The 13363-nt window shown below is 42.6% G+C and overlaps 1 protein-coding gene across 9 annotated transcripts in view; it reads right to left on the reverse strand.

Annotated features, from left to right (window-relative positions):
• NRK (Nik related kinase) overlaps positions 1-13363 on the reverse strand; it is an 88170-nt gene that overhangs the window by 44242 nt on the left and 30565 nt on the right. For 8 of the 9 annotated variants that reach the window (XM_069015252.1, XM_069015253.1, XM_069015251.1 and 5 more), the window contains 5 exons: positions 7992-8117; positions 7112-7222; positions 5233-5323; positions 3052-3182; positions 1034-1088 (listed from right to left, as the gene is read on the reverse strand). In XM_069015252.1, coding sequence (XP_068871353.1) covers positions 1034-1088; positions 3052-3182; positions 5233-5323; positions 7112-7222; positions 7992-8117 — 514 coding nt within the window. Of the gene's footprint in view, positions 1-1033; positions 1089-3051; positions 3183-5232; positions 5324-6819; positions 7010-7111; positions 7223-7991; positions 8118-13363 lie in introns of those variants that run through there. The other variant, XM_069015258.1, reaches the window with a different exon arrangement.

Here is a 13363-nt window from a genome sequence, read left to right on the forward strand (position 1 = left end):
GTACGGGACACAGTGGAAATGAGGGGCAGAACTCTGGTTTCTAGCTCTGGGTCCCAGACACTGTTGTTCTACAGTAAACAAAAGACAAGGCAACAGAATACAATTCACAGCATTTCCCTGTCAAAACCAGGGAAAACGTCAAATACAAATGGCAAGAGGAACTGGCATGCAAAGTTACAAATGTCCCAAAGAAAACTCTCCATGGACTCACTCATGTCTCAGGACTAAGCTTCAGTCAGGCTAAAGCACAGGGTCTGAAAGTGCTCCTGCTAAAAACCAAGTCTGATGGGAGAACAGCCAAGTGTGTTCTTTAAAAACAGCCTACATGCTCTCAGGCTCAGGCCAGAGTATGACAGATTTCATCTCCTGTGCTCTCAGCAGTGACTGGTTACTCCGCACATCCCATATGCTCTGCAGGAGCTGGGGCAAAGCCACCAGCCCTCCAAGCAAACAAAAATTCATGAGGACTTTGCACCCACAGATCTCTGCCTGACCTGCAAGAGGCTCTCTGGGGGAGCGAGGGGGCAGCATGCTGTAAAACTGTGGCTATCTGCTGTCAGGCTGAGAGTGTGGTCATGGATCAAAGCCATTACATGTGAGCAAATGCTGTATTACTCCCAAATCTGTGAGAATCAAGTCAGTTTCAGAGTAAAAACATAACCTTTAGGCCTACCTTCTTCCACTGCCATAATTTTTTTTAGTGACCTAAACTCAAAGCCACTCCTGCCAATATTTTCTGCTGACATATCAATGACTTCTGCTCCGTTGTATCCACAGGCAGTGATTAACAAACTGATGCTAACAAGAGCTTTAAGAAAAAAAGTTTTTTTATCCCAGGAGATGAAGGCAAGGAATCAAAACACAGACTGAAAGAGTCTAAAAGGAAGAAGAAAGCAAAAGAGTCCAAAATGAGAAAAAGTCATAGAGTGTTTTTAAAGATAAAAACAGAACCAGAATTCTGTGCATTAGTGAGTTAGCCAAGTATGAGCTATTTTAACACAGAACACTCCCACCTATATACAGAATCACTTACGAGGAGCTCCTTCAGCCATTTCAATAGCAGTGATTCCCAGAGACCACAGGTCACTCTGCAGGAAAAGAAACAATGCAATTTGCAGCTTGCAGCATTCAAGCTTCTTTGTTTTCTTCTTGGGCTTGGGTTATTTTTTTTTTTTTACAGTTTCCCTAGATCTCTCCTGGATCATGTTGTTTTACTTGGAGTGACAAATATTCTGCTCCCTCCCACTCCCTACTGAGTTTTTAGGAAATGTGCTAATAGCCAGAAGGTTCCCATTTCCCATGCAACTCTGAACAGCTGATTCATCATTTAAGCAGCCAGTGCATTTTTGAATGCAGACCTTCTGCATTCAAAAAACAAGAGCCAGACAGAATATAGCAGGCACTGTTTAAATATATGTCTTAAATCTGTTTTCATGAGGCAGCAACACACAGCAGTGTCTCACCCTTCTCCTGGCCAAAAATAATTCTTGGTCTTAATGCTTATTTCAGAGCAGTCACTGCTGATTTTCTACACTGATGGAACAGGAATTATAGTCAAGCCTTGGGGTCTGATTTTTTCTGTCTACAAAGTCTCCAATCACATGTTTTTGGGCACATGAGAGGAGAGTACATCATGCAGTCACATTTATGTCACAATGTATGTTCAGCTCAGTTAATAGGGTGGAGTTCTCTTTATCAGCTGATCTGGACGCCAAGGGCCAGGTTTTGATCATGGAAGGTAAATTGCAACCATCACCAGTGGCTGTAAAAACTTCACACATTTCCACTTGATTAATCATGTGGATTATTTCATTATTTTTTTTGTCTAAATGTAGCCAAATGAGAGGCAAGTAGCCAAACCAACTTGCAGAGCTTCTTTAAAACATATCTTTTTAAAAATGAGAGTGATAGAAAACCTTCAAATATTAAAAGGAATAAACCTGAATAGCAGCTCATACTAATTTTACCAACAGAGCCCTCTCAGTCCAGCTGCTCTGAACTCCTCACACAAGCTGAAAGCCAGTTCATGTCACAGTTTGTGGAGGGATTCAGCAACAAAACTGGTGGGAATTTCATACATCCACAATACCGACTTGTTATTAAGTAAATGACTGAAAATTAAGAGTCCTATCTTCTGGTAAGTACACATTCTGGGATGGAAATCAACTGGGGACAGGGAATGAAGACAAGAGATTAACTTCTTGAGGTTTCAGCAGAAGATTGGTATGGTATCCAAAAAACCAAAAGCATTCCTTGGTCATGACTGACACACACAACACGACCTCACTGGGCCAGTGCATCACAGAAGGTCTGAGCAAGGGAGAATCACAGCCTCTGAATCACTAGGAAATGGAAGCAATAACAGGTTCTTCTCATAAGTATTTCTGAAGCCACAGTTGGAAGGAGAGGTGCAAAGTGGCAATGGAGAGAGCACCTGAACTAAAAGAGTGACTGCAGGATCACCCAGAAGACACCTGCTCAGAAAGCCATCCCTGGAAAACATGCTGCATGGTAAGGACAAGAGGAAATGCTCACAAACTGAAATACAGAAAATTCTGTGCCTTTTCACCTCAGCCACCCTGCCACTGACCAGAAATCATTCTGGGATGGGAAACCACTCACAGTCACACGCTCATGAATGAGCAAAGGAATACTAATTACTGCCAATTAACTCAGGATTCACAGCTGAGTACAGAACAAAACAGCTCTATCACAGAGTGCAGTAACTTACCATATTAATATTACACTACTTCAAGTATTCCTTTGGAATTTTTCTCTTCCTTTCTTTTTTATTCAGACCTGCAACCATCTTAGCACGTTTTTATTGCAGAGAAATAAATGGAAGTGTATTTCATGTATTAAAAATTTGCAAAAAGTACTCACAGTGCAATGGCACTTAAAAAGAGCCTCTACCCACATATTACGAATACTTCTATTTGTACAGTTCTAGGATTATTGTGGTTTAAAAGGCAGGACTTTTGAACTTTTCAAATGAGCAGGATTTCAGCAGTAACCCACGTTTTCTTACCTTATGAAGAGTTTAACACTTACTCTGTAATCATATGTAGAGTCTGGGTTCTCCTCACAAGCAATGACCTCGGGTGCCATCCAATACGGTGTGCCAATAAATGTGTTTCTTCTCCCAATAGTCCTGTCCAGCTGAGCACTTACACCAAAATCCACTGAAAAGCCAAGAAGAGGTAACGAAATTAGCAAAAAGTTGTATCCACATGGCAGAGCTTAGTTACTTTCATACTGTTTAGAACACCAAACCTTTGGGCTACAATATATAGGAAATCTGAGTTCCTCCAGCATATCTTATCCAATAGTTGAAATTTAACTGCCTCTCTTTTTCCCTTCTTTTTGACAGAAGAATTAAATAAACAGCATGTTAAATCTGCCCAGTGTGTTACAGCAAGAGGAACTGCTCTACAAGACATTACAGAATAATTTATGCTTAATTTAAATGCTACATTGAGTAGGACTCATTGAGTAGGTCTTCAACTAGGCTGAAAGAAAAAATAGTATCTACACACAAGGCAAATTTGGATGTGTCTAATATAGCCACTTGTGAAAGCTGCAAAGAACTACCATATCACTTCATTTTGAGGTGTCTGGAATAAATCCTTCCCTACGTTCATAAAGTATCTTAGAACAAACCGGAGATTTTACTACTTTATTCTCATCTTAGATCATTGTAATGAGTGAATCATGTGGTTCCCTTTGTGCTGAAAAGGGTGATACCTTTGTAAGGACTGTACAGCAAAATGGTTTTGTTCAAATATGAAAAGGGTCCATACAACCAATAATTACATGATTTTATTTCTCTTTGAACAAAAACCCAAGATACACTAATTGGATCCACTGGATAGCACTGGAGTGATATTCACAGAGGAGACAAAGGAAGGGGCAAAGGGAAGAACTGAGAGGAGACAGCCCCATGGTTACCATCAAGGAGCAGATTTTCTCATTGATGTTGCCTCATTGCAGATCATCTGCAAAGCAAAATCATTTGTACTGCTATAATTTCACGTGCCTGCTCAGCAAACCTTCTCCAAGAAGAAGGTGGACCTGACCTTTGGGATCATTCTGTGCTCTGTGCTTCTGATGGGAAGTGCACACTTTTACACAGAAGTGGAATAGAATTAAATTGAGAAACTCTTGGTTTTCTAGCTTCTTTGCCTTAAGACACATGAGCTAAATCTCACTGGAAACAACTTTTTTTTCTTCTTTAATCTTTATACTTAGTAAATCTGTTTCATCTTTACCCAGAGTCAGAAAGGTTTAACTGTTTTGTCAACCATGTGAGGAATGGTAGAATAGTAACTATACAAGACTATAAAAACACACACCCCCATCTTACCTGTTTTAAGAGGGAACAGTTGACAATTAGTACATATGATTTAGAGACTACAAGCAAAATCCTGCCTTCACTTAATTTGAGAGCAAAACTCCCTTCGACTTCAGTGAAGCCAGGTTTGTGCAAAACGGTTAAACCATAATGAGATTTAAAGTATGTATTTTTACTCGCTCCAACCAAATATCCTACCCTACATCCACAAACCATGTTTATTATTTGCTGTTTTCCAACTCCACAGTGAATTTTTTCAGTTAAAGAGAGAGGGACTGTAAAGATCATCACAAATGGGAAGTGCTCCCCTTGAAATTTCTTTAAAACACTTCCCTGTGGTGTCTTTCCAAAACATGAAAGACATGCCCTCCTCAAGAGAGATATATATTTTAGTTTTAGGAAGTCAGAAGTTGTCAACACTGACAGGGCGCAGCAATGAAAGGAAATGAGTAAACCCTCCAGCTTTTCTGAGAGATGACTGTTACTCAGTGGTAGCCACTTACACTGTGTCAGATTTATGAAAATCTCTAAGATCACTTCCTTTACAGAAATGGATTAGCAAAATTTGTTCCCCCAACTTTTTTACTTTGGAAGTCTTTTGCATCCCAGGATCCTCTGTGAAGGCCTGATGGTGCTCTGACTTTGACTTACTGGACTGGTTCTGTGTGTGACTGCCTGTATTGCCCACAGGCTGTGAGGGATGCCCTTGAAGAACACTTCACATTTTCAGCTCTTTCTACATGACAGACACCTTATAATCACAAGCAATACGATACTTGGTACACATGCTGCACTTAGGTTACTGAAAGTTCTTTTTGAGTCAAGATGGAAATCTTAAATTTTAACGAACAGGTTTCTAGCACACATTCAAGGAAACTTACCCAATTTTACTTCTGCATTTTCTGTGAGAAGAACATTCTGTCCTTTAATATCTCGATGGATCACATGGTGAGCATGAAGATGTGCCAATCCCTAAAAGAAAACCAGATTTTCCTTATTCTTTCTTCCTAATAATACCATGAGTATGGCACTGTTGCCTTTTTACACTTTTACCCTTCTCAGACTTTATTCATAAGGAAAGTCCTTTACATGTCCCTAGCAACATTTTCAGCGAGAAGAGGACAGTAATCATAAGTCTGATTGTCTTCTTCACCACAGGCCTGACAGTGGTGGAGCATCTCTTGAGTCAGGTGTGAAGAGAATGAGGTAGCAATATTTTAAACTTCTGTCTCAAAACCAAGGGATGCTCCTTACACTCTATGTTAAAAGCAAACAAAAGAGAAAAAGAACACAGCAGAATGCCCTGTATGAGGACCAGAGACAGCAGCTGGCTGGTTGTAGTGGCCTAAATTTTGCATTCAACAAAACGGGAAATTCAGTGGTAAATGGACTAGGGAAAGTTAAAAATACCATGTCAGACCTCTTTTTGAATGCAGCAAATACTGTTTTCAGTCAGCTAATATTTGTTATCTCCTCCTGCATTTCAAAATTGCCTGTGGTTGAACTAGCATAGACATAAAAGAACATGCTGAAATAATCCGTTCTGGTAATCTAGAGATGCTTCACTCACAACATTTAGCCTCTCCTTCCACCCATCTTGCATATTTTCCAGAAGGAAACATTGTCAATCCATGTGCAACTGGGCCATTCTGTTTTGCAGCAAGCATGATTAAATCCAATCCCTTGCTTTTACCAACACGCTGTTACAGTTTTCAGTCGCATGAGCATAAACCAAATGCTTTAACATCAATTGCTTTAACAAAGACATTACAGCCACACCAATGATGAATAACCTGACCACAACATTAAGGTTTTTTCTTTTGCAGAAGAACTCCCCATACTCTCCAGATATAATGATCATAATCTGCAGGCTAGTGCCAAATCCCTGTAAGAAGGCCAATATTCTCTACTGAGCACATTTTTCAACTCCTATGCCCCAGAAATAAAGTTTTACCCCTATTCAAGCATTACTTCAGCATGCCATCTAAATTCCAACTCCCAGAATACACATTTATCTTACCATTATTTAGAAAAGATGTAAAACTCTATTATAGGGAAGATGGATCAGTAATTCTGTAATAGGTTTTGAATTTAGAATAACTGGCTCCAACATCCTATTTTTTTTCCAGTTCACTAGATTACACTTGGGAATTGTTTTATCCTCTGTACTTTCCAGGGGAAAAAAACCAAAACAAAACAAAAAAGCAAGCAACCCTAAGTTTGCATAGAATGAAATATAGCCCAAAGATTTGTCATTGGGAATACTGTCCCAGCAGGGCCTCCTTTAAGATTTTGGAATCCTGTTTTAGTGAACACTGTCTCTAATAGTGTGGAAAAGAGACCCCTGAGTGTGTGCAGGAAAAGGAATTATGAACAGAAAGATCTTACAAGCATAACAGCTGAAGCAGTGAGCAGTAAGATCTGCTGATGTAGAGGGCAGTCATACTGAAAACAGAAAATTTATTTACCTTTCTAGGTGTGCCCCCTGTCTGGAATTTCAGAAGACAGCTATTTGCCATAGGCAAGAGGAATTTTCTGTTCTTCACACAGAAAATGGGATTAACTACAACAATATGGGATGTCAAGCAGCCATCATGCCAGCTCTCGGGGCTCTTCTGAACTCTAGGACCATAGCCCATGAGCCCCATGGATCACAACCTTTAAACAATAATGCTCATTAGTGACCTATTTTAGCAACCAAAGGCTTGGAAAGGCCTTTTTGTTGCAAATGAGCAGCAAAGCTCTGCTGGCAGGACTCACCCTGAGAACCTCTCTGCAGATGTAAGCAATCCAGTCTTCCTTGAAACAGTTCCCTTTTGTCTTCTTTACCAAGTCAGTGACAGAGCCTGCACCGCAGTACTCCATCACCAGCTGCAGGGAGACAAACACACACAGGGCACCTTCACCACAGCTCTGCCAGTGTGCCAACAGAAAGAACACCTGCAAACACCCACTTCCACCACAACCCAGGCATGGCAAACTACACGTGGCCTTCTTGGATACCAAGTGACTTAAAATCTCATTTCCTGAATCACATGCACTGCTAAATAAATAAAAAACCTCACTAGAGCTCCTTGCCTGTTGCAGGTTTTAGGTAGGTTTTTTTTTAATATACACAAAGTTGGAAAAGCAAGAGCTAACAGCACTGAAAAACATGGGAATTTTTAAAAAATTTGAAATTTCTCATTTTGCTGCAGAGCTTCAAAAATCTTGCAGCAAAAAATTGGAGGATTCATTATTCTTCTTTTCTTTATTGCCAATTTTTCTGCTTCCTTTTTTTATTTTCCATCTGAAAAAAGGAGAGGAAAGCAACAAGAATGAGGAAAGAAGGGATAAAGGACAAGGTCTTTCACTTCAGTAAAAAAAATACAGAAGCATTTAATTTGGAAAAAAAAAAGGTTCAAGCAACAAATCAGAATGACAGCACAAGTCACAAGAATCATAACATACTTTATGCCCATCCTCAAAGGAAATCATTGGGATGGAAGACATCTAGGGAGGAGTAGTTTTTCTCTTTTATATGTCATTCTTCAGAAGAATGACTTCAGAGCTTCACTGAGACAGAGTCCAAGCCAAGCACACTGGAGCTCTAAAGAAGAAGCTATAAATCTGATGAGCAGAAATGACACTAAAAACTTACCCAGAGCTGATCATCTTGGCCCGCAGGACTTTTCTTTACAAAAGCCCCGTAATATGTAGCAATATTCCGGTGATGGGAGTACTTTTTTAGCATATTTATCTCCAGCTTGATTTCTTCCTCTTCATTCTGTAACAAAAGAGAGAAGGAGGCTCTCCTTAGGTTACCAGAGATCACTGAGCCCCAGGGCTGCAAAGTAACCTCTGTCTTTGGAGGCCTCAACATGCTGGAACCACCGTGAGCAACCTGGTCTGATCCCATGGCTGACCGTGCTTTGAGCAGGAGGTTGGGACCAAAGTTATCCTGGGATTATGAGATTGCAGCTGATGGACGACTCCTAAATTGACAACCGAATCACCCTGATGTATGGGCCTAAACCAATTAATTGCTAGGGCTTGAACTAAAGAATCAAAAACATCCCCACTTGGGCATAAGAATTGCATATTGTCTCCTCAGGGAGCTTAGACAGGACCTATTACTCCCCCATTCATGGTTTCTGCATGCAGTAATTTAGTCTTGGAGAAACTAACCAGATTCAAACAAAAATAAAATTATTCCTAACACTCCATTACTTAAATACTTGGAAAAGCACTCAGTGCACACATCAGCCAATTTGTCTTCCCAGCCCTGTGGAGAGTCCTGCTGGGAGGAAACCAAAGCCAGGGGCAACTTGCCACAAATCAAACTCCAGCGTAAGCCAGGGTTATGATCTGCTCTTTCCTTACAGCTGTGAGGCTGCCCTATCTGGACTGTGAGCTTTTTCCCCCTCCTAACATCACGCCATCCATGAAGCCTCTGGCGTGCTGGGGGCTAGCATACCCCTAGACATCATCTTCCAGGCACCAGCTGCCTGTTTTCTCTTGTCTTTGTTTCAGTCTCACCAGGGCAGACGTTCTCTTCTGCCCATACAGCATTGTGCACAATAAGACAACTAATGGAAACACAAGTTTTAAGAATTATAAGGAAATGTCCTTTTTCAGAGAGAACTGCCTGATTTGGAAAGGCCCCCTCAGAGCCTGTTTGCTATGGTGCACAACACCCAGTGAAACACATGTAGGTTTTGCCATCTCAAACACTTTAGTAGAAACAAGTGGTGCTGCAAGGTATCCTTGTATCAGTTAAAAGGAGTATGACAAACTTGAGAATTAATTTACCTTGTTGCAAAAGATCCCAGTCAGCACTTACAAGATGAAGGAAAAAAAAAAAAAAAAAAAAGAAGAGGCAGCAAGAACAATTCAGCCCCAAAGGACATTTTTCTGTGGTTTTCCAGTAGTTTTGCCATTGAAGCATTCCTTTGACCATCACAACGCACTGCTTACAAAGCCAGACACATTGTCCTTTCTACCTGGAGCAACACATTAAAGCCTGACAGGCTAAAGCCAAATTCCCTCAAGAATATGCATATGATGTGTCTTATTGAACTTGACCACACAAAAATCATTCCCAACAGAAGGGACCAGTAAGTTTTCCCCAGTAATATCAACCCCCAGGAGACACATTACCAGACCAAAGCCTAACTGTATTAAGCCTTCAGAGATGTAAAATAACTCTAGTTAGCTATATGAGCTATTTCAGGTTTCATAATAATTTTTGTTGAGCACAGGCTCTCAAGCTGCGCACATTAAACTAAATAGTTTGTTTATCTTTTGTTTGCAGTTAGGGAGAAAGGAGGACCCTTAATCCTCAGCTTGATACAGCCCTGGATGTTGTATGACTGAATTAGTGGGGCTAAAGAGGAGCCCAGTGCAGCACCTGGAGCATCCAGGAGAAATGGGAGCTGACTCCCAGACAGCATGCAGGAAATCCTCCAGGAGCAGGGTCTAATTTCTCTCTGCACATGGACAGAGCACAATCAAAGGGAGGGGAGATGAGAGCTTGTGCTGAAGGGATAAAAGGCTCTACTCCCTTCGGGACTCCAGACAGTGCATGTGAAAGGGTGGACACAAGCAGGTAAGGACGAGGCAGAGAATAAGGACCTGGGAACTGTCATCCTGGACTTGACCACAAGGGTTCTGTCATCTACACAAGTTTCTGGATCTTCAGGGAAGAAGGGCAGAAAAAGGAACAAACAGAGAGGACTCCTTTCTTCCTCTGCTGTCCCTCCTGCATTCTGCCCACTCCTCCTGCAAACATGCGGAGGGGCAACACTCATCTTTGGTAAAGACCTTCTCCAAATTACTTAAAATATTTACAGATGTTAATGGTTTGGTTTTTTAATTCTGCCCATCTGCATCAAATCTGCGCTGGTGGAGCCCAGCTCCCTGCTGTGCCCTCAGCACCAGCCTGTAGCTTTCACAATTCCCCTCGGGGAGCTGGCAGATCCCAACCACTTCTTCATGGCTGCTGCCTCTTTTTCAGCTCCTCTTCCTTTACCCACTTAATTTTCTGGATGTTGGAACCATACTGGCTCTTATCCAAGTACTTCCTATTCCTCTGCAATCTGACCTCCATGTTTTTAAAACAAAACCAAGCATGTGGCTATTCATGAACACAACCGGGATACCCTGTAGGCTCTTCCACATCCACTGGCAAGAACAAGAGTAGCTGCACATGTGTAATGCTCCTTTCCCAGAACCAGGAAGATGCAATTCCTGCTTTCTCTTGTGTCTTTATTTACCCTGAAGGCCTGCACCTGCTCCTCCTTCCCCTGCCCATCCTGGCCTATAGGGCCCAGGTAACACTGCCCAGTACAGGTGGAGTGCCCTGGGGAGACACTACTTGGAGCAGACAGTGGGGCATTTCACAGACAAATGCACTCTGGCTTCCCAGTGCCTCAGCGAGTTTTGGGAAAAATACACTATGCCATGGAAAAACCAAGGCAGAAGGGTAAATGTGAGTGATTGTACCCCATGCGTCATGTCTGAGGCATGCCCAGGAACCGAACCCAGACTTGCTAAGCTTCAGTGCTATGTATATCCTTCAAGCAGGGTGACTGGGGATAAAAGCACCCTCAGCTTCTCGGTGCATGCCCACACTCAGAATTTCCACTTTCCACCACCCCTCTTGCCAGCATTACCATCAGCCCCATGTCTCAGGGGTCTACAAACCTGCTCATAAATAATGTTGCTCAAGGAAAGGAAACAGGCTCGCAGATGTGCAGGTGCAAAAAGCTGTTCGCTTTCACAAACCAATGCGTTCCTTGGCGCAGATGGCTGTGTGCACAGAGATGACAGGCTCATGATCAAAGGCTGTTTTTGAAGATGTGGGCCTATCTGCAGTGGCATTAGAACTAGAAAACACACGCCTCTGACCGCAAATGGAAACGAGATCAGATCATCAGCTGATAAATACTGCACCAAGAGACCCCTCAGTACTGAGGCAGGTCTAACAACAAGTCTCACATTTAAATGTTATTCTGCTCTCTAGAAAGAATGAAAGCAAAGATAGATGGAGAATGATGTGCTGGAGAAGAGCTCTTTGATCACCTGCACCGACAGCTGAAGAGACAAGAAGCAAGAATGGCTCTGTCAAAAAACAGGAAGCAGAGCCTGCATGGAGAGGCATATGAGCGTATGTTGCCATCAGCTCCCCTTTAACCATTTCAAAGGGCTCCCCCCGCAACTCAACACGGCAGCACTTCCTGACAGATGTCCAGAGGATGCCACAATGACCACAGCATCCTGCTGCCGCTCTTAAGAAACCGGCCTGGGGCTGCAGCTCATGACAGCAAAGGGCAGATTTGCTGAGCTCTCGGAGTGCCCCAGATCTGAATAATCACAGCTGGAGCTGGTCAGGCAACTTCTGATGAAATGACTTCTTACTGGAAAAAGCCCTTTAGATTTGGTGAAAGAATCAGAATCTTTTGGCGAACATAAGTGGCAGAAGTAACAGAAGTGACTGCATCCAGACATGCCAGCCTGTGCCTTAGCAGCGGGAATACAGCCAACTCTGCATTAGGAAAGTGGAAATAAGAGCAAACAGCCCTGCACTCACCCTCTGCCAAGACCAGAAAGGAGGAACACTTGAGCACAGCTGAGCTGGAATTGTTCGGGGTTTAGTGGGGGAAGAGCACCAGGGAAAACCCCTTTGGACAGCTGCACTAACATGCTCCTCACAACTCCCAAACCTTCCCATGAAGGGTCTCAATGTGAAAACAGCATGACCTGCTATCACTGCCCCTCAAACAATGGGACAGGTTCCCCAGTATGATGCTGGCTCTGTCAACTGCAGCAAATCAGACCTAAACAGCTGTGTTTTGTTCTCAGAATCCTGAAAGTCTACTAAGGTGATTCCTGAAGTGGAACCCCATAGCCTCCATTTAAATTTTGTTTCCATGTAAGTAGGCATTACTGGATGCTACAGTTTGTTGCTTGCATACAAGACTGTGTTATGTATAGCAAAAGGAAGAAATCTTTCCAAGGTTCCCTTCCTGCAGTCTTTTCTTCAATTGTTTCATCAAGGAAAGGACTGTCACTGGTGTTAACATGACAGCCCACAAGTGACACCTTTAACCAGTCCTCACACACTGTTGACTGACCCACCAAAGCAGCAAAGCAGCTCTGGATAACTTCTGAGTCTGTGCTAGGATCCATCCTATCAGCTCCTCTGTCAAGGCAGGGAGGTGCTCTCAACTCAGGAATCTATCATCCAAACCCCATCTGCTCTCCCTTCCAAAATCCAGCAGCCTCACGTTTGGTGACTGTCATTTTTTAAAGCCAAAGCACCTGAGGATATATGTACCTACAGACCTAAAAGCAGAAATCAAATGTAGCACTCATTTAAAAAAAAAGCACCCTCCTCAGTACAAAACTGGCAATTCAACCACATGCACCTATTGTACGAACAGCAGCCATGGTCAAACCAGCCCTTAGATGTGCTTTGTACACTACAGTAGCATCCAAGTTCAGATCACTTGCTGCTCAGGGCTGGATTTTCACACCATCAACAGAGAGAACTGTTCTGGACCTGCTCTACATGACAGGACCAACACAGACACCAACTTGGTCTGCGGCCTTCCAAGACAATCAAAAGACACATGAAAATGGCAAGCAAGGCTTGCTTGTGCTTGCCCAAACACCACATGTGGATGACTGGCAGACCTGGCCCAGGAGATTCTGAGGATTTGGCCTGTTTTTTTTTAATTTCAGATGATAACCCTTCCATAATATCGCAAGAGGAGCTGGATATCTGTTCTCCATATACACATTGCCAGAGTGACAGAGCAGGGAGCTGATCTTCAGTGAGTCTAAGTGCATCCTACCAAATGAGACTTCTAGGAAACTCAAGAGGAAGAAGCAGGGAGTCTCCCCAGCCTTCCTGGGGCTCAGGCTAATGTAGTGTCTAGGAGGCAAGCTGCTACACTACTGGCTGTGCTCTTAAAAGCACACAAAAACCAGTATTAGCAACTTTTTCAACACCCTGTTTCAGCACTGACA

Source organism: Aphelocoma coerulescens, chromosome 4A, assembly GCF_041296385.1.
Source record: "Aphelocoma coerulescens isolate FSJ_1873_10779 chromosome 4A, UR_Acoe_1.0, whole genome shotgun sequence".
Classification (NCBI taxonomy): Eukaryota; Metazoa; Chordata; class Aves; order Passeriformes; family Corvidae; genus Aphelocoma; species Aphelocoma coerulescens.